Source organism: Blennius ocellaris (genome assembly GCF_963422515.1).
Source record: "Blennius ocellaris genome assembly, contig: SCAFFOLD_175, whole genome shotgun sequence".
NCBI classification, from domain to species: Eukaryota; Metazoa; Chordata; class Actinopteri; order Blenniiformes; family Blenniidae; genus Blennius; species Blennius ocellaris.
The window spans coordinates 25,274-43,408 of record NW_027662254.1 but is presented as its reverse complement, the minus strand read 5'-3'; the positions used below and the strand labels follow the sequence as shown (position 1 = coordinate 43,408).

General features: G+C 54.9%; 1 protein-coding gene across 1 annotated transcript in view; it reads left to right on the top strand.

Annotated features, from left to right (window-relative positions):
* The first annotated feature begins 1,350 nt into the window (after positions 1-1,350).
* Positions 1,351-18,135, top strand: part of igf2r (insulin-like growth factor 2 receptor) — a 30,492-nt gene continuing 13,707 nt past the window's right edge. Inside the window, exons 1-35 of the mRNA XM_080521366.1 lie at positions 1,351-1,555; positions 2,683-2,822; positions 2,923-3,041; positions 4,356-4,454; positions 4,552-4,684; positions 5,089-5,200; positions 5,398-5,506; positions 6,447-6,606; positions 6,739-6,937; positions 7,024-7,127; positions 7,843-8,007; positions 8,229-8,366; positions 8,440-8,595; positions 8,685-8,822; positions 9,111-9,261; positions 9,327-9,495; positions 9,574-9,689; positions 10,709-10,868; positions 11,044-11,220; positions 11,307-11,402; positions 11,488-11,589; positions 12,558-12,720; positions 12,797-12,973; positions 13,245-13,391; positions 13,617-13,795; positions 14,537-14,624; positions 14,788-15,003; positions 15,223-15,353; positions 15,466-15,569; positions 15,987-16,120; positions 16,209-16,405; positions 16,695-16,821; positions 16,918-17,046; positions 17,530-17,695; positions 17,784-17,892. Of these exons, the coding sequence (XP_080377492.1) occupies positions 1,395-1,555; positions 2,683-2,822; positions 2,923-3,041; positions 4,356-4,454; positions 4,552-4,684; positions 5,089-5,200; positions 5,398-5,506; positions 6,447-6,606; positions 6,739-6,937; positions 7,024-7,127; positions 7,843-8,007; positions 8,229-8,366; positions 8,440-8,595; positions 8,685-8,822; positions 9,111-9,261; positions 9,327-9,495; positions 9,574-9,689; positions 10,709-10,868; positions 11,044-11,220; positions 11,307-11,402; positions 11,488-11,589; positions 12,558-12,720; positions 12,797-12,973; positions 13,245-13,391; positions 13,617-13,795; positions 14,537-14,624; positions 14,788-15,003; positions 15,223-15,353; positions 15,466-15,569; positions 15,987-16,120; positions 16,209-16,405; positions 16,695-16,821; positions 16,918-17,046; positions 17,530-17,695; positions 17,784-17,892 (4,971 nt within the window). The 5' untranslated portion in view covers positions 1,351-1,394. The remainder of the gene's footprint in view (positions 1,556-2,682; positions 2,823-2,922; positions 3,042-4,355; positions 4,455-4,551; positions 4,685-5,088; positions 5,201-5,397; positions 5,507-6,446; positions 6,607-6,738; positions 6,938-7,023; positions 7,128-7,842; positions 8,008-8,228; positions 8,367-8,439; positions 8,596-8,684; positions 8,823-9,110; positions 9,262-9,326; positions 9,496-9,573; positions 9,690-10,708; positions 10,869-11,043; positions 11,221-11,306; positions 11,403-11,487; positions 11,590-12,557; positions 12,721-12,796; positions 12,974-13,244; positions 13,392-13,616; positions 13,796-14,536; positions 14,625-14,787; positions 15,004-15,222; positions 15,354-15,465; positions 15,570-15,986; positions 16,121-16,208; positions 16,406-16,694; positions 16,822-16,917; positions 17,047-17,529; positions 17,696-17,783; positions 17,893-18,135) is intronic.

Sequence of the window (18,135 nt, the reverse complement as noted above, 5' to 3'; positions counted from 1 at the left end):
ACACATTCAGTTCGACAACCACTTTCAGCGTTCCGGGTTCCCTTTGGGGTTCCGTCCTTACCGGGATGAGGATGTCTCCTTCCAGGAGCCCGGCAGGGTTCTCCAGTTCTGTGGAAGCAGCAGCAGATCAGTTCTGTGGTTTCACTGAAGGACCGACGGGAGAGGAACCGATACCTTCCAGAGTCTCGGCGCTGTCGTTCCGTCCCACGCCGCTCCCCGGAGATCCTGCAGAACCGACAGAGCGTCAGAACGACGCCTCGCTCAGAAAAGCCTCACCGTGACGGACGGGCGCCAGACCTGCTGACGGAACGCTTCGGTTCTGGGCGTCGGTCCAAGAACCGCCGGCTGAGAGCAGGAAGAGGAGGGACGGTCAGGAACGCTGGTTCTCCCACCTCATGGCGGTCTCCTGGTTCTCCAGACTCACCTGTGACGTTCTCTGCAGCAGCCGACTGGAGAACCACGGCGGTGCCGGACACAGAGGCTGCAGTTCCCCCGGGCGGGCTGGAGGGGGCGCCAGCAGCTGCACACACACACACACAACACTGGAGGTTCAGGCTTATGGAGACCAGGACCAGTTCTCCTGTCGGTACCTGGTACCGCCAAGCAGCTGAAGGTACTGGTACCGTAGAAAAGTACCGTCCTCAGGGTTCCTACCTGCTGAGACGAGGACGAGGACGAGGAACCACATGCTGCTGCTGCAAGGCCTCACCTGGACACCTGAACACCTGAACACGCTCACCTGATACCTGCTGGGCAGGAACACAGGTGCCGTCACTCTCTGTGATCAACCAGCTGGGATTGGCTGAGCCCAGGTCATGTGACCAGATCAGTCAAGGCTTCATGGTGAAGAGCAGAGAATTCATGTAAATACATATAAAACTGTAGAAATATCACAAATAGAACAATCACAGACTATATATTCATATATATATATATATATATACACACACACACACATATATATGTATGTATAAAATTAAATAAATAAATAAAATTATAAATATATTATATATATAATTAAAAAATATATATATATTTGTATATATATATATATATTTATACATATATTTTTTTAATTATATGTATATATATATGTGATTTTATATATATATGAAATAAAGCAAATATACATACTGGGAAACAATGTAATTTCATGTGACGACTCACAACGGCCCCTGAACGCCTCGTGTGAAAAAGTTTTTTTTTCCCACGGCCCCTGAACGCCTCGTTTGAAAAATCACTTTTTTCCCCACGGCCCCTGAACGCCTCTCGCCGTCACGCGGGTCATGTGACCAGGTGTCACATGCCTCCCTCACTTCCTCTGCTGCATCATGTCGTCGTAGCCGCTCGTCAGGCTTCCTTCCCCGCAGCCCTCCGCTCTCTAACCGCCTCTCATGTCGCCCCCGGTGCCCCCGGTGCCCCCGGTGCCCCCGGTCCTCCCGGGGCCCCGGGCCCCTCCGTGGCCGCTGCTCCTCGCCTTGTTCCTGGGCTGCCTGTCGATCCGCTCCGCGGCGGCGGAGGACGGAGGTCCGCCGTGGTACCAGGACCTGTGCAGGTAAACACGGACCCCCCCCCCTCTCTCTCTCTCTCTCTCTCCCCCCCCCCCCCTCTCTCCCCCCCCCCCCCCCCCCCCCCCACCCCAGAACCAGACTGGCCTCCGGTTCTCTGGAAGAGAAAAACAAACAAACAATACTAAACAAACAGTCACAGACCGGAAGCTGCAGGAGTCGGTTCGCTTTGAAGCTCAACAGGAAGTGACTGCAGCCCAAGCTAATGCTAATGCTAGTAACTGCTAACTGCCTGCACTTGACAAGAGCTCAGGACTGGTTCTCTGGTTCTGTGGTTCCATGTTCTAGTTCTCTGGTTCTGTGGTTCTGCAGTTCCATGTTCTAGTTCTCTGGTTCTGTGGTTCGGCAGTTCCATGTTCTAGTATTCTGATTCTGTGGTTCTGTAGTTCTGTAGTTCCATGTTCGAGTTCTCTGGCTCTGTTGTTCTCTGGTTCTGTAGTTCCTTGTTCTAGTTCTCTGGTTCTGTGGTTCTGTAGTTCCTTGTTCTAGTTCTCTGGTTCTGTGGTTCAGTAGTTCCATGTTCTAGTTCTGTGGTTCTGTGGTTCTGCAGTTCCATGTTCTAGTTCTCTGGTTCTGTGGTTCTGCAGTTCCATGTTCTAGTATTCTGATTCTGTGGTTCTGTAGTTCTGTAGTTCCATGTTCGAGTTCTCTGGCTCTGTTGTTCTCTGGTTCTGTAGTTCCTTGTTCTGTGGTTCTGTAGTTCCATGTTCTAGTTCTCTGGTTCTGTTGTTCTGTGGTTCTGTAGTTCCATGTTCTAGTTCTCTGGTTCTCTGGTTCTGTAGCTCAAAGGTTTCCAGTATTAGTCCTCCACTGATTGGAGCTGAAAGTGACGTTCTACTACACCTTTACACACTCTACCTCTGGTTCTAAGGTTCCTCTAGCCTTTGGTCCTAACGTTCCTCTCGCCTCTGGTCCTAACGTTCCTCTCGCCTCTGGTCCTAACGTTCCTCTCGCCTCTGGTCCTAACGTTCCTCTAGCGTAACGGCCTCTGGTCCTAAGGTTCCTCTAGCCTCTGATCCTAACGTTCCTCTGCACGTTCCCCAGACTAACCGTTACAGTAAACTAATCCCATCAAAGCCTGTTGGTTCTGAACTGAGTGAGAACTGGGTTCCAGGTACAAGTGGGAGGCCATCGATCAGGAGAACCGGGTCCAGTACACGCTGAGGTTCTGCGCCTCGTCTCCGCCCACCGCCTGCGGTTCCGCCGCTGCCGCCTGTGCTCGAGAACTCGACAGCGGCGTGGAACAGTCCGTCGGTGAGTCGGTGGCTGGTGTCGGAGAACCGCTTTGAGAACGTCGGGAGAGGAACCACGGTTTTTAGTGTGTGTGTGTGTGTGTGTGTGTGTGTGTGTGCAGGCGAGCTCAGCCTCCTGGCGGTCTCTGATTCGGTTCTCGACTTCAACACCACCAAGAACTGTCCCGGAAGTTCTAACACAATCCAGACCAGCATCAGCTTCCAGTGTGGGAAGACCATGGTAACACACACACACACACACACACACACACACACACACACACACACACACACACACACACACACACACACACACACACACACACACAGGTTAACAGTCGTTGTGCTTCAGCGTAACGAGACGAAGATCAAAGTCCAGCTTGACTTTGATCTTAACTTTCTGAAGTGACTCGTTTTTAAAGACGAACGACGAGCAGCACAGGAACATAACCACACTAACTAGTCTCCAACCACACTAACTAGTTCATAACCACACTAACTAGTCCATAACCACACTAACTAATCTCTAACCACACTAACTAGTCTCTAACCACACTAACTAGGCCATAACCACACTAACTACTATGAGGACTAGTTAGTGTGGTTATGTTCCTGTGTATATATAAACCACACTAACTAGTCTGAGGACTAGTTAGTGTGGTTTATAGACTAGTTAGACTGGGTTATGGACGAGTCGGATTTGGTTATAGACTAGTTTGACTAGGTTATAGACCAGTACTAGTCAGACTAGGTTATAGACCAGTACTAGTAGGTTATAGACCAGTACTAGTCAGACCAGGTTATAGACCAGTACTAGTCAGACTAGGTTATAGACCAGGACTAGTAGGTTATAGACCAGTACTAGTCAGACTAGGTTATAGACCAGTACTAGTAGGTTATAGACCAGTACTAGTCAGACTAGGTTATAGACCAGTACTAGTAGGTTATACACCAGTACTAGTCAGACTAGGTTATAGACCAGTACTAGTAGGTTATAGACCAGTACTAGTCAGACTAGGTTATAGACCAGTACTAGTCAGACTAGGTTAATAACCAGTACTAGTAGGTTATACACCAGTACTAGTCAGACTAGGTTATAGACCAATACTAGTCAGACCAGGTTATAAACCAGTACTAATCAGACTAGGCTATAGACCAGTACTAGTAGGTTATAGACCAGTACTAGTCAGACCAGGTTATTGACCAGTACTAGTAGGTTATAGACCAGTACTAGTACTGGTTGTAGACCAGTACTAGTCAGACCAGGTTATAGACCAGTACTAGTAGGTTATAGACCAGTACTAGTCAGACCAGGTTATAGACCAGTACTAGTAGGTTAGAGACCAGTACTAGTACTGGTTATACACCAGTACTAGTCAGACCAGGTTATAGACCAGTACTAGTAGGTTAGAGACCAGTACTAGTACTGGTTATACACCAGTACTAGTCAGACCAGGTTATAGACCAGTACTAGTAGGTTATAGACCAGTACTAGTCAGACCAGGTTAATAACCAGTCACACCTGGTCTGACCTTTGACCCCGGCGTGTCTCCAGGGGACTCCAGAGTTCGTGGCCGTGTCTCAGTGTGTCCACTACTTTGAGTGGAAGAGCTACACCGCCTGCAGGAGGGACACCTTCAGACCACACAAGGAGGTAGGCAAGGACAGGAGGACGGGGTCTGGTCCGGGGTCTGGTCCGGGGTCTGGTCCGGGGTCTGACGAGACTGATGAAGGTGTGCTGGTCTCAACAGGTCCCCTGCGCCGTGTTTGACTCTGACGGGAAGAAGCACGACCTGAGTCCTTTGATCAGACTGGAGGACGGATACCTGGTGGACGACGGGGACGACGCCGTGGACTTCTACATCAACGTCTGCCGCAGCCTCAGTGAGTCCCTGAGGGACCACCAGTGCAACATGTCCCCCAAGTCCAACTAGTCCCCCAAGTCCAACTAGTCCCCCATGTCCAAGTAGTACCCCATGTCCAACATGTCCAGGTAGTCCCCCATGCCAAACTAGTCCCCCATGTCCAACATGTCCAACTAGTCCCCATGTCCAACTAGTCCGCCATGTCCAACATGTCCAACTAGTCCCCCATGTCCAACATGTCCAACTAGTCCCCCATGTCCTACAGGATCCAAAGTGTTTGATCTTTTTGAAATGTCACTTGAAACGATAGTCAATGTGCTAATGGTGCTACCGTGGCTAACGGTGCTAACCCCCCCCCCCCCTCCCCCTCCCCCTCTCCCCTCCCCCTCCCCCTCCCCCCCTCCCCTCCCCACCACCCGCCAGACGCTCCAGAGAAGTCGTGTCCAGAGGGATCGGCCGCCTGTCTCGTCACGGCTCAGGGCTCCTTCGGGATGGGAGTCCCCACCTCGCCGCTGGAGCTCCTGTCTGGAGACAGGTTAGCTCTTAGCATAGCATAGCTTAGCATAGCATAGCATAGCTTTGCACAGCTTGGAACGTAGAACGAAGGTTCGGGAATAGAAAATGTCAACCTGCCGTTCTGGTAAAGAAGAAAAGGAAAGAAGGGAGAAACAGGAAATTGTGACGATCCGGTCTCTGATCCGGTCTCTGATCCGGTCTCTGTTGTGGTCTCAGTCTCAGGTTGCAGTACGAGGGTTCCTCAGATGTTCCTCCTCCAGAACGTTGTAACAACCACCAGCCGGCCGTCACCGTTACCTTGGTCTGTCCGTCCAGCAGACGTCCAGTGAGTCCCTGTCTCACTCTCCTGTCTCACTCTCCTGTCTCACTCTCCTGTCTCACTCTCCTGTCTCACTCCTGTCTCTCTCACTCCACGTCTCACTCTCCTGTCTCACTCCACCGTCTCACTCTCTGGTCTCACTCTCTGGTCTCACTCTCTGGTCTCACTCTCCTGTCTCACTCCACCGTCTCACTCTCCCGTCTCACTCTCCTGTCTCTCTCCACCGTCTCACTCTCCCGTCTCACTCCACGTCTCACCCCACCGTCTCACTCTCCTGTCTCACTCCACCGTCTCACTCTCCAGTCTCACTCTCCTGTCTCTCTCCACCGTCTCACTCTCCTGTCTCGCTCCACCGTCTCACTCTCCCGTCTCACTCTCCCGTCTCACTCTCCCATCTCACTCCACCGTCTCACTCCACCGTCTCACCCCACCGTCTCACTCCACCGTCTCACTCTCCTGTCTCACTCTCCCGTCTCACTCCACGTCTCACCCCACCGTCTCACTCTCCTGTCTCACTCCACCGTCTCACTCTCCAGTCTCACTCTCCTGTCTCTCTCCACCGTCTCACTCTCCTGTCTCGCTCCACCGTCTCACTCTCCCGTCTCACTCTCCCGTCTCACTCTCCCGTCTCACTCCACCGTCTCACTCCACCGTCTCACCCCACCGTCTCACTCCACCGTCTCACTCTCCTGTCTCACTCTCCTGTCTCACTCCCCCGTCTCACTCCACCGTCTCACTCCACCGTCTCACTCCACCGTATCACCCCACCGTCTCACCCCACCGTCTCACCCCACCGTCTCACCCCACCGTCTCACCCCACCGTCTCACTCCACCGTCTCACTCTCCTGTCTCACTCTCCTGTCTCACCCCACCGTCTCACCCCACCGTCTCACTCTCCTGTCTCACCCCACCGTCTCACTCTCCCGTCTCACCCTCTGCTGTGCAGGGCAGCGCCCCGAAGATGACGGCGGAGTCGAACTGCCGGTTCGAGGTTCTGTGGGTGACGGAGTTCGCGTGTCACCGGGACTACCTGGAGAGTCACAGCTGCCAGCTGAGCAGCGAGCAACACGACGTGTCCATCGACCTCACGCCGCTGGTTCTGAGCTGTGAGTCCCCGCGGAACGTGTGGAACCTTCCCAACGTCTCCGGACGCCCGGGGACGTTCCACACACTGGAACATCTGGAGGGTTTGTCGGAACATCTTCCGGTGTGTGGAACGTGTCGACATGTCTTTGCAGCCACGGACCATCCGTACTACGCCCACTCTGGCCCGGGCGACGGAACCGACGGAACCGACGGCTACGTGTTCTACCTGAACGTGTGCGGCAGGATCCCGTCGTCCGAGTGCGGAGACGACCCCTACGTGTCGTCCTGCCAGGTGAAGAAGTCTGGAGACATGAAGAAGGTCGCCGGAAGGTTCCAGAACCAGACCCTGAGGTACGCCTCGGAGAACGCCACGGGGGGGAGACGTTCCACGGCTCCGCCCGCTCGCCACACGTCACGTGTTCTCCGCTCCTCCACAGGTACTCGGACGGAGATCTGATTCTCATCTATCCAGAGGGGAGCACATGTTCCTCAGGGTTCCAGAGGATGACCATTATCAACTTCAAGTGCAACAAGACAGCAGGTCAGTGGGCGTTCCCTTCATTCCTCTGGAGGTTCCTCTGGTTCCACTGAAGACATTCCTCTGGAGGTTCCTCTGGTTCCACTGTAGACGTTCCTCTAGTTTCTCTGCACATTCCTCTTGACATTCCTCTGGAGGTTCCTCTGGTTCCACTGTAGACGTTCCTCTAGTTTCTCTGGACATTCCTCTGGAGGTTCCTCTGGTTCCACTGTAGACGTTCCTCTAGTTTCTCTGCACATTCCTCTTGACATTCCTCCGGAGGTTCCTCTGGTTCCACTGTAGACTTCCTCTAGTTTCTCTGGACATTCCTCTGGAGGTTCCTCTGGTTCCACTGTAGACGTTCCTCTAGTTTCTCTGGACATTCCTCAGGAGGTTCCTCTGGTTCCACTGTAGACATTCCTCTAGTTTCTCTGGACATTCCTCTGGAGGTTCCTCTGGTTCCACTGTAGACGTTCCTCTAGTTTCTCTGGACATTCCTCTGGAGGTTCCACTGGTTCCACTGTAGACGTTCCTCTAGTTTCTCTGGACATTCCTCAGGAGGTTCCTCTGGTTCCACTGTTGACGTTCCTTTGGTTCTTTTGAGGACATTTCTCTGGTTCCACTGCAGAGGTTCCTTTGTTGGGGTTCCTCTGTGGAGGTCCCACTGTAGATGTTCCTCTGGTTCCTCCCTGGAGGTTGTTGGCATTGACTCATGGAGATGTTCTCCGGTGTCCTGTAGAGAACGGTGGACGAGGGACTCCGGTGTTCTCGGGCGAGACGGACTGCACCTACCTGTTCGACTGGGAGACGTCCTTCGCCTGCGTGAAGGAGAAGGAGAACCTGCTGTGTCTCCTGAGAGACGGAACCCGGCGCTACGACCTGTCGGCCCTCACACGGAACCCTGGTGAGAACCACACACACACACGGTACGCTGGTCAGAACCACACACACGGTTCCCTGGTCAGAACCACACACACGGTTCCCCGGTGAGAACCACACACACACAACGTCCAACCTCAAGACTTTGTTCTTGAAACATTTGGACTTCTTGAAGCGTTGTCATGGAAACGGGGGGGTTCCTCAGCGTGTCCTGTGGTTCTGCCCCTGTTCCCCGTTCCGGTCCAGGTTCAGACCTCTCGGAGAACTGGGAGGTCGTGGACTCCAGCAAGCACTCGGACTTCCGCTACTTCATGAACGTCTGCCACAAGGTTCTCCTGACGGGGGGGGGCCGCCGGCTGCCCGCCGGACGCCGCCATCTGTGCCGTGGGTAAGACTGGGGGGGTCGGGGGTCGGGGGTGGGGGGGGAACAAGGTTCTGACAGTGTTCTGTGTTCCAGATGAGAAGAACGTGTCTCTCAGCCTGGGCAGCTTCCTGTCCCCCCCCCAGCAAGGTGGGGGGGGGGCAGACCTCCGCCTCGTGTACTCGGAGGGAAGTCCCTGCCCGGACCGCAAGAACCGGATCTCCAGCATCCTCACGCTCCGATGTAGACCAGGTCAGGTTCCCGTCAACATGTCCTCTGGTCCAACATGTCCTCTGGTCCAACATGTCCTCTGGTCCAACCTGTCCTCCTCTGGTCCTCAGGAGACGTGGACAGCGCTCCAGTCCTCCGGAGGGTGTCCTCCGATCGTTGTCTCTACGAGCTGGACTGGTTCACTTCGGCCGCCTGCGTCTTGTCCAGAGTCCAAGGACAGGACTGCAGGGTGGAGGACGCCACCACTGGTAGAGAGACACTGAGACACATAGAGACAGACTGAGTGACGGTCTATGTTCCAGCGTAGTCCCTATGTAGTGGCCTTCAGTGACACATGAGCATGAAAGTCCAGAAGCAGAGCCCTGGTACTCCAGAACTCAACCCCGGCCTCATTACAGGCCAGGGTTCTCTGTGGCTGATGGGACAAGACGGAGTTCTGGTGTGGACGAGCTAGAGACAGACTGTGACCGACAAACACACACGTGTGTGTGGGGTGGGGTTTTCTAACTGGGTACTTTCTACCCCCCCCCCCCCAGGCCTGTCCTTCGACCTGTCCCCCCTGTCCAAACCTCTGGGCGGTCACTACAAGGTGACGAGCGGCAGCTACGACTTCTACATCAACGTGTGCGCGCCGCTGAGCGCCGCCTCCTGTCCGCTCGGCGCCGGCGCCTGTCAGGTGGCGACCAGGTGAGGCCCCGCCCCCCGCCCCCCCCCCGGGACCCGGACCTGACTCTGTGGTCTCCCCTCCGCAGCTCGTGGAGTCTCGGCAAGGCGAACTCGCACCTGACGTACTACGACGGCCTGATCCAGCTGAGCTACGTCAACGGCTCCAGCTACAACAACCAGCAGCACACGCTGCGCTCCACCCTCGTCTCCTTCCTCTGCGACCCCGACGCCGGCCCCGGGGGGCCCCAGTTCCAGGTAGGACCCCCCCCCCCCCCCCCCCCCCCCCCCCAACACCCCCGACTGTCCCAGACTCACCTTGTCGTCCCGCCACAGGAGGAAGACGACTACACCTACAATTTCCGCTGGTACACGGCCTACGCCTGTCCTCAGAGACCGCACGAGTGTCTGGTGACCGACCCCAAGACCCGGGACCAGTACGACCTGTCCAGGTGAGACAAGTAGAACCGCTTCACCTCCTGGTAAGACAGGAAGTAGAACCGCTTCACCTCCTGGTAAGACAGGAAGTGGAACCGCTTCACCTCCTGGTAAGACAGGAAGTAGAACTGCTTCACTTCCTGGTAAGACAGGAAGTATAATCGCTTCACTTCCTGGTAAGACAGGAAGTGGAACTGCTTCACCTCCTGGTAAGACAGGAAGTGGAACTGCTTCACCTCCTGGTAAGACAGGAAGTAGAACCGCTTCACCTCCTGGTAAGACAGGAAGTAGAACTGCTCCACCTCCTGGTAAGACAGGAAGTATAATCGCTTCACCTCCTGGTAAGACAGGAAGTGGAACTGCTTCACCTCCTGGTAAGACAGGAAGTAGAACCGCTTCACCTCCTGGTAAGACAGGAAGTGGAACCGCTTCACCTCCTGGTAAGACAGGAAGTAGAACCGCTTCACTTCCTGGTAAGACAGGAAGTAGAATCGCTTCACTTCCTGGTAAGACAGGAAGTGGAACCGCTTCACTTCCTGGTAAGACAGGAAGTAGAACCGCTTCACTTCCTGGTAAGACAGGAAGTAGAACCGCTTCACTTCCTGGTAAGACAGGAAGTAGAATCGCTTCACTTCCTGGTAAGACAGGAAGTGGAACCGCTTCACCTCCTGGTAAGACAGGAAGTAGAACCGCTTCACCTCCTGGTAAGACAGGAAGTATAATCGCTTCACCTCCTGGTAAGACAGGAAGTAGAACCGCTTCACTTCCTGGTAAGACAGGAAGTGGAACGCTTCACCTCCTGGTAAGACAGGAAGTAGAACCGCTTCACCTCCTGGTAAGACAGGAAGTAGAACCGCTCCACCTCCTGGTAAGACAGGAAGTGGAACCGCTTCACCACCTGGTCAGGTGAAAGGGGACGTGACGCTGGGAGGTGGACGCCAGACCTTCCTCGGGATTCCGTGGACGCCACGCGTTCCTCAGGGTCCTGTCCTCAGACCTCCTGTCCTCAGACTGTTGTCTCTCCGTCCTGCAGTCTGTCTCGTCCCGCCACCGGCAGCAACTGGCAGGCCATGGACCTGTCGGACGCCTCGGACCTGAAGAAGTTCTACATCAACGTGTGCCGTCCTCTCAGCCCCGTGCAAGGCTGCCACGCCAACGCGTCCGTCTGCCAGATGAAGTACGTCACGGACAAGGTGCGGTGAGGCCAGCCACAGACTGTGGCCAATGCTAACGCTAAGAGTCTCCCTGTCGGCACGTATTAAATTCCATTAGCGAGAAGAGCTGCAGGTAGCATTAGCTTAGCTTTAGCCCGTGAGGACGTCCTCTCCGGGGGTGGTTCTAACCGCTGTCCCACACTCGCTGCGTCAGGGTTTTCCACAGGAAGTGGTCGCCATCGGGAACCTGGGCGTCTCCAAGCGCGGTCCCATCATCGAGTCCCGAGACCGGGTTCTGCTGGAGTTCTCCGACGGGTCCGAGTGCACGGCGGACGGACAGAAGCTGTCGTACAGAACGCGCCTGCACCTGGTGTGCTCCAGAGGAGGCGTGGTCAGTGTGTGTTACCGTCTGTTTCTGACTCTCTCGCCCTTGGCTCCGCCCCCTCTCACTGTGACTCTTGGCTCCGCCCCCTCCAGTCTTCGGGCCCCCGGTTCCTGATGTTCCAGAATTGCACCGCGACCTTCATGTGGGAGACCCGAGCGGCGTGCGCCATCACAACCTCCGAGAACAAAGTGAGCCCAAGCCCCTCCACCCTCCTCTTCCAGAGTATCCCACTACTCTACTGCAGGTAATAGATTACTTCATTTCCTGTGTCAGAACTGCACCGTGGTGGACCCCAACACCGGCTTCCAGTACGACCTGAACCGCCTGGCCTCCAGAACCGGCTACAAGACGTCCGGGAACAACAAGGACTTCCTGGTAGGCGCAGACCGCCACTTAGCTTTAGCGAACATTAGCGATAGCTAACAATGAAACCAACGTCAAATACACTTGGCGTTGTTAGCTTTAGCATTAGCCTTAGCATTAGCGATAGCTAACGATGAAACCAACGTTAAATACACTTGGCGTTGGTTAGCATTAGCATTAGCGATAGCTAACAATGAAACCAACGTCAAATACACTTGGCATTGGTTAGCATTAGCGGTAGCTAACAATGAAACCAACGTCAAATACACTTGGCATTGGTTGGCAATAGCATTAGCGATAGCTAACAATGAAGCCAACGTCAAATACACTTGGCGTTGTTAGCTTTAGCATTAGCGATAGCTAACGATGAAACCAACGTTCAATACACTTGGCGTTGGTTAGCATTAGCGATGGCTAACAATGAAACCGTCAAATACACTTGGCATTGGTTAGCATTAGCATAAGCTAACAATGAAGCCAACGTCAAATACACTTGGTGTTGTTAGCTTTAGCATTAGCGATAGCTAACGATGAAACCAACGTTAAATACACTTGGCGTTGGTTAGCATTAGCATTAGCGATAGCTAACAATGAAACCAACGTCAAATACACTTGGCATTGGTTGGCATTAGCATTAGCGATAGCTAACAATGAAGCCAACGTCAAATACACTTGGCGTTGTTAGCTTTAGCATTAGCGATAGCTAACGATGAAACCAACGTTCAATACACTTGGCGTTGGTTAGCATTAGCGATGGCTAACAATGAAACCAACGTCAAATACACTTGGCATTGGTTAGCATTAGCATAAGCTAACAATGAAGCCAACGTCAAATACACTTGGCGTTGTTAGCTTTAGCATTAGCGATAGCTAACGATAAAACCAACGTTAAATACACTTGGCGTCGATTTGCATTAGCATTAGCCAGAGCTTTTCCTTGGTGGCGATGATGCCGATGCTCAGGCGGTTGCTGGCTGCAGGTGAACATCTGCGGCGAGGCGGCGCAGTGCGGCGCCGGGGCGGCGGGCTGCGAGCTGGAGAACGGCGTTCCCCTGAGCCCGGTGGGCAACGAGAGGAACCTGGAGTACTCCACCGACGGTGTCCTGAAACTGACCTACAAGGGTCCGCTGGACAGTCCCACAGGTACCGCGCGCCGCTAGCCGTTAGCCGCGTTCCACACGTTTCACACACTGGTTTCACACGCTGCCCCCCCCCACAGCCACCCGGGACACCTTCACTGTGGACTTCGTGTGCGACCCGAACGCTCACCCGGGTTCCCTGAAGCTGGTGCGAGAAGACATGAGCACGCTGTCCACGCACGTGGTCCACGACGTTCTGTTCGAGTTCTCCACGGCGCTGGTCTGCACGCCGGCGCCGGTGGACTGCAGGATCTCGGGTGAGGAACCTGCAGACGGGTCCACCGGAATGCTCAGAAAGTTCTCCACCGACTTCCTTTTTGTAAACTAGAACCATCTAGAACCATGCACAACCACCTAGAACCACCTACCTAGAACCATGCACAACCGCCTAGAACCATACACAACCATCTAGAACCACCTACCTAGAACCATGCACAACCACCTAGAACCACCTACCTAGAACCATGCACAACCACCTAGAACCACACACAACCATCTAGAACCACCTGTTTGGCCGATGTTCTCCAGATTCCCACGGTAACGAGTACGACCTGAGCCACCTGACGCGGAACGCCGAGGACAGCCCGTGGATCCCGATCGACACGGACGCGGCGTCGCGGCGCAGGTTCTACATCAACGTCTGCAAGCCGCTGCCGACCCTGAAGGACTGTCCAGGTACGAGACGTTCTCCTCGTAGAACCCGTCGTCTGACGAGCTGGACTTTTGTCGCTTTGTTGGACGTTGGTTCCTTCAATCTGACAGAAGGAACCCGTGTGTTAGAGAAGAACCATCATTTGACGAAGCGACTTTAAACTTGTTTTGGAGAGACGTCTGAGTGGAACCCGCTCTAGAACGTTTCCAGTTCACTTCTGACGGACCGGTTCTGTGTGTGTTCTGCAGTGGGTCCGCTGGGTTCCTGCGGTCTCATCGACGGGAAGAGTTCCAACCTGGGCTACGTCCAGTCGGGACCGCAGGTCGCCGAGGACGGAACCGTCAGCATCGTGTACCTCAACGGAGACCCCTGTGGAACCTCGTCCCGCTACACCACACGGATCATCTTCCAGTGTGACGACACACCGGTGAGTCAATGTGGAACATCCACAGAACACTGCAGAACCTTGACAGAGCACTGTGGAACCTTGACACAGAACCTTGACAGAGAATACTGTGGAACCCTGACACAGAATACTGAAGAATCTTAACAGAACACTGTGGAACCTTGGCAGAGAATACTGTGGAACCTTGACAGAACACTGTGTAACCTTGACACAGAACCTTGACAGAGAATACTGTGGAACCTTGACACAAAATACTGAAGAAACTTAACAGAACACTGTGGAACCTTGACATCGAACACTGTGGGATCTTAACACAGAACACTGGAACCTTGACACAGAACCTTGACAGAGAATACTGTGGAACCTTGACAGAGAATACTGTGGAACCTTTCCACAAAACGGTGACGAATCTTAACAGAACACTGTGGAACCTTGACACAGAACAGTGTGGAACCTTGATGGAACACTGCAGAACCTTGACAGAATACTGTGGAACCTTGACAGAACACTGTGGAACATTGACACAAAACACTGAAGAACCTTCACAGAACACTGTGGAACCTTGACACAAAACACTGAAGAACCTTCACAGAACACTGTGGAACCTTGATACAGAATCTTGACATAGAACACTGTGAGATCTTAACACAGAACACTGTGGAACCTTATCACAGAACATAGCGGAACCACAGATCACAGATGTTGCCTGAACTGTTTTGTCCACAATAATCTGGAATGTCTTGTGTTCTGTGTGTTCTCCAGGGTTCCCCCATGTTGGACCGGCAGGATGACTGTGAATTCGTCTTTGTGTGGAGAACGTCTGAGGCCTGTCCCATCAGGAAGGCCCGAGGTCGGAACCCTTGCACCAACAGAACCGTCTCAAAGGAGAGGAACACCTGGTTCCGTCTCCTCCCTTCAAAATAAAAGCACCACGTCCCAGGACAATACGTACTGGGAGGTGAGGTTCTAAGCGCGGTCCGGGTTCTAAGCGCCGTCCCGTCTCGTCTCTGCAGGTGACAACTGTCGCGTCCGCGACCCGAAGAGCGGTTCCGAGCTGGACCTGGGCGCCCTGAGGGGGCGGGACTACGCCGTGTCCCCCCCGGGACACAAGTACACCTACCACCTGGCGGTGTGCGGCGCCCTGCAAGGCGCCGTGTGTTCCCACGGCGACACCGGCCTGGAGTCGGTGGCGTCCTGCCAGGTGGACGGAGACAGACACAGGATCGCAGGTACGTCACTCCTGGGACTGGAACCGTGGAACCAATATGGAACCCAGTCTGAGACAAGTCCCCCAATGTTCCCCCCGTCCCCCAATGTTCCCCCCGTCCCCCATGTTCTCCCCCTGTCCTCCCATGTTCTCCTCCCGTCCCCCCATGTTCTCCCCGTCCCCCCATGTTCCCCCTGTCCTCCTATGTCCCCCTTGTCCCCCCCCCACCGTCTCTCTGCAGGAATGTCCTCTCAGGTCCTGGACTACGTGGGGGACCAGATCATCCTGAACTACACCGGAGGAGAGACGTGTCACCAGGTCCACCAGAGGTCCACCCTGATCCTGTTCTCCTGCCACCCGGACCAGAACCCGGTGAGAAACACACACACACACACACACACACACACACACACACACACACACACACACACACACACACACACACACACACACACACACGGTTCTGAGTGCGTCTCTGTTCTAGGGAGAACCGGAGTTCCTGAAGGAGACGGCGGACTGCACCTACCTGTTCAGCTGGAGAACCGCCCTGGCCTGTCCCCCCGGCAGAACCTCCAGCTGCTCCTACAGGTGAGTCCAGAGGGTTCCACCGTGGTTCTAGACAGGGTTCTGGACCGGGATGTTCCTCTGGTGCAGTCTGTCTCCTTGGGGGAAGATCGCAGGTACGTCACTCCTGGAACTGGAACCGCGGAACCAATATGGAACCCAGTCTGAGACGAGTCCCCCCATGTTCTCCCCGTCCCCCCATGTTCTCCCCCTGTCCTCCCATGTTCTCCCCGTCGCCCCATGTTCCCCCTGTCCCCCATGTTCCCCCTGTCCCCCCATGTTCCCCATGTCCCCCCTACCACTCTGTCTCCTTGGGGGGGCGCCAGACTCGGCAGAACCCACCCAGTAGGGTGGAAGCGGGCCTGGGGGGGTCTCCAGAGAACCTCTGGACGGTTCTAGAAGGACGTGTGTGGACGGTGACTCTGGGTTCTGTGTCCTCAGCGACGACCAGGGACTGTCCTACGACCTGTCCCCCCTGGCCCTGGACTCCACCAACTGGGAGGTGGAGGTCTCCACCCAGACCTCCTCCAGGCGGTTCTACATCAACGTGTGCCGGTCTCTGGTTCCGCAGGGAGGTCGGTACCTGAGCTGGACCCAGTCCAGGTCACAGTGCCTGGTTCTGGTTCTGGTTCTGACCCGGGTTCCCTCCCCCCCCCTTTCCAGGTTCCTGGGCGTGTCCGTCCAGCGCGGCATCCTGCATGCAGGACGGCGAGGACTACGTGAGTCTGGGCCGGGTGACGTCCGGACCCTCGAGGGACGGAGCCGTCCTCAAGCTGCAGTACAGCAGTGGACAGACGTGTCCCGACGGGGGACGCAACAAGACCAGCATCGTCCGCTTCATGTGCGACAAGGACAAAGTGGTGAGAGACGGGGTGGGGACGGGGTGGGGACGGGGTGGGGACGGGGTGGAGACGGGCTGGGGACGGGCTGGGGACGGGCTGGGGACGGGGCTGGGGACGGGGCTGGGGACAGGGTGGAGACAGGGTGGAGACGGGGTGGGGATGGGCTGGGGACAGGCTGGGGACGGGGTGGAGACGGGCTGGGGACGGGGTGAGGACAGGGTGGAGACGGGGCTGGGGACATGGAGGTTCTGTGTTCTCCGTCCCTGCGTGGTTCCGTCAGTGAGGACACGTGTCTCTTGTCTTCCAGGACTCTCGTCCCACGCTGATCTCGGAGATGGAGGACTGTGTCTTCACCTTCCTGTGGCTGACGGCCGCCGCCTGTCCTCTGGACACCGCGGAACAGGACCAGTGCCGAGTCCAGAACCCGGCCACAGGTACCCACTGTGGAACCGGACCGCTGCTGGTTCTGATGTTCTGGCTGGTTCTGGTTCTGAGGTTCTGGCTGGTTCTGATGTTCTCTCTGGTTCTAGGCCGTCTCTTCGACCTCGGTTCCCTCTTCAAAGATGGCGGCTACAGCGTGTTGGACCAGAACCTGAAGAGAACGTTCTACCTCAACGTCTGCGGAGAAACGAAGGACGGAGGCTGCAGCCCCGGAACCGGTACCACACACACACACACACACACACACACACACACACACACACACACACACACACACACACACACACACACACACACACACAGTCAATCATTGGACGAAGTGAAACTCGTCTGACGCACAAACGAGTTTCGTCGTCAAACAATAACAGACGTCTCACGTTTTAGTTCAACTGAATGTTCCTGATGTGGAATGAGGAACCGCTGCGGCTGCTAGCCTGTTAGCCTGTTAGCTTGTTAGCCTGTTGGCTTGCTAGCCTGTTGGCTTGTTAGCCTGTTGGCTTGCTAGCCTGTTAGCTTGTTAGCCTGTTAGCCTGTTAGCTTGCTAGCCTGTTAGCGAAGCACTACAGTTTTGAGGAGAAAAGTTAAAACTGGTCTTCGTGTGTGTGTGTGTGTGTGTGTGTGTGTGTGTGTGTGTGTGTGTGTGTGTGTGTGTGTGTGTGTGTGTGTGTGTGTGTGTGTGTGTGTGTGTGTGTGTGTGTCAGCGGTGTGTATCAGTGGCTCCGCCCCCTCGCCCCCCCTGAGCGGCGGCCAGGTGAACAGGAAGTTGTCGTACCGAGACCAGGTGGTGGAGCTGACCTACGAGGGAGGAAGTCCCTGCGCTGCAAGCCCCGCCCACAAGCACAAGACCATCATGCACTTCATCTGCAGGTAGAGGGTGGAGCACACCTGGACACACCTGGACACACCTGCTGATTCATGTGTGTGTGTGTGTGTGTGTGTGTGTGTGTGTGTGCAGGCCCCCCAGCATGAGCTCCGCCCCCCCCCAGCCGGTCCTGATCCAGTCCAGCTCTGAAACCTGCACCCACTTCTTCTCTGTGCACACTGGACTGGTCTGTGAGCACCCGGTGAGTCTAGAACCTAGAACCACCTAGAACCATGCACAACCATCTACAACCACTGGGAACCACACACAACCATCTAGAACCACCTAGAACCATCCAGAACCACACACAACCACCTACCTAGAACCATGCACAGCCATCTAGAACCACACACAGCCATCTAGAACCACCTACCTAGAACCACACACAACCACCTACCTAGAACCATGCACAGCCATCTAGAACCACACACAGCCATCTAGAACC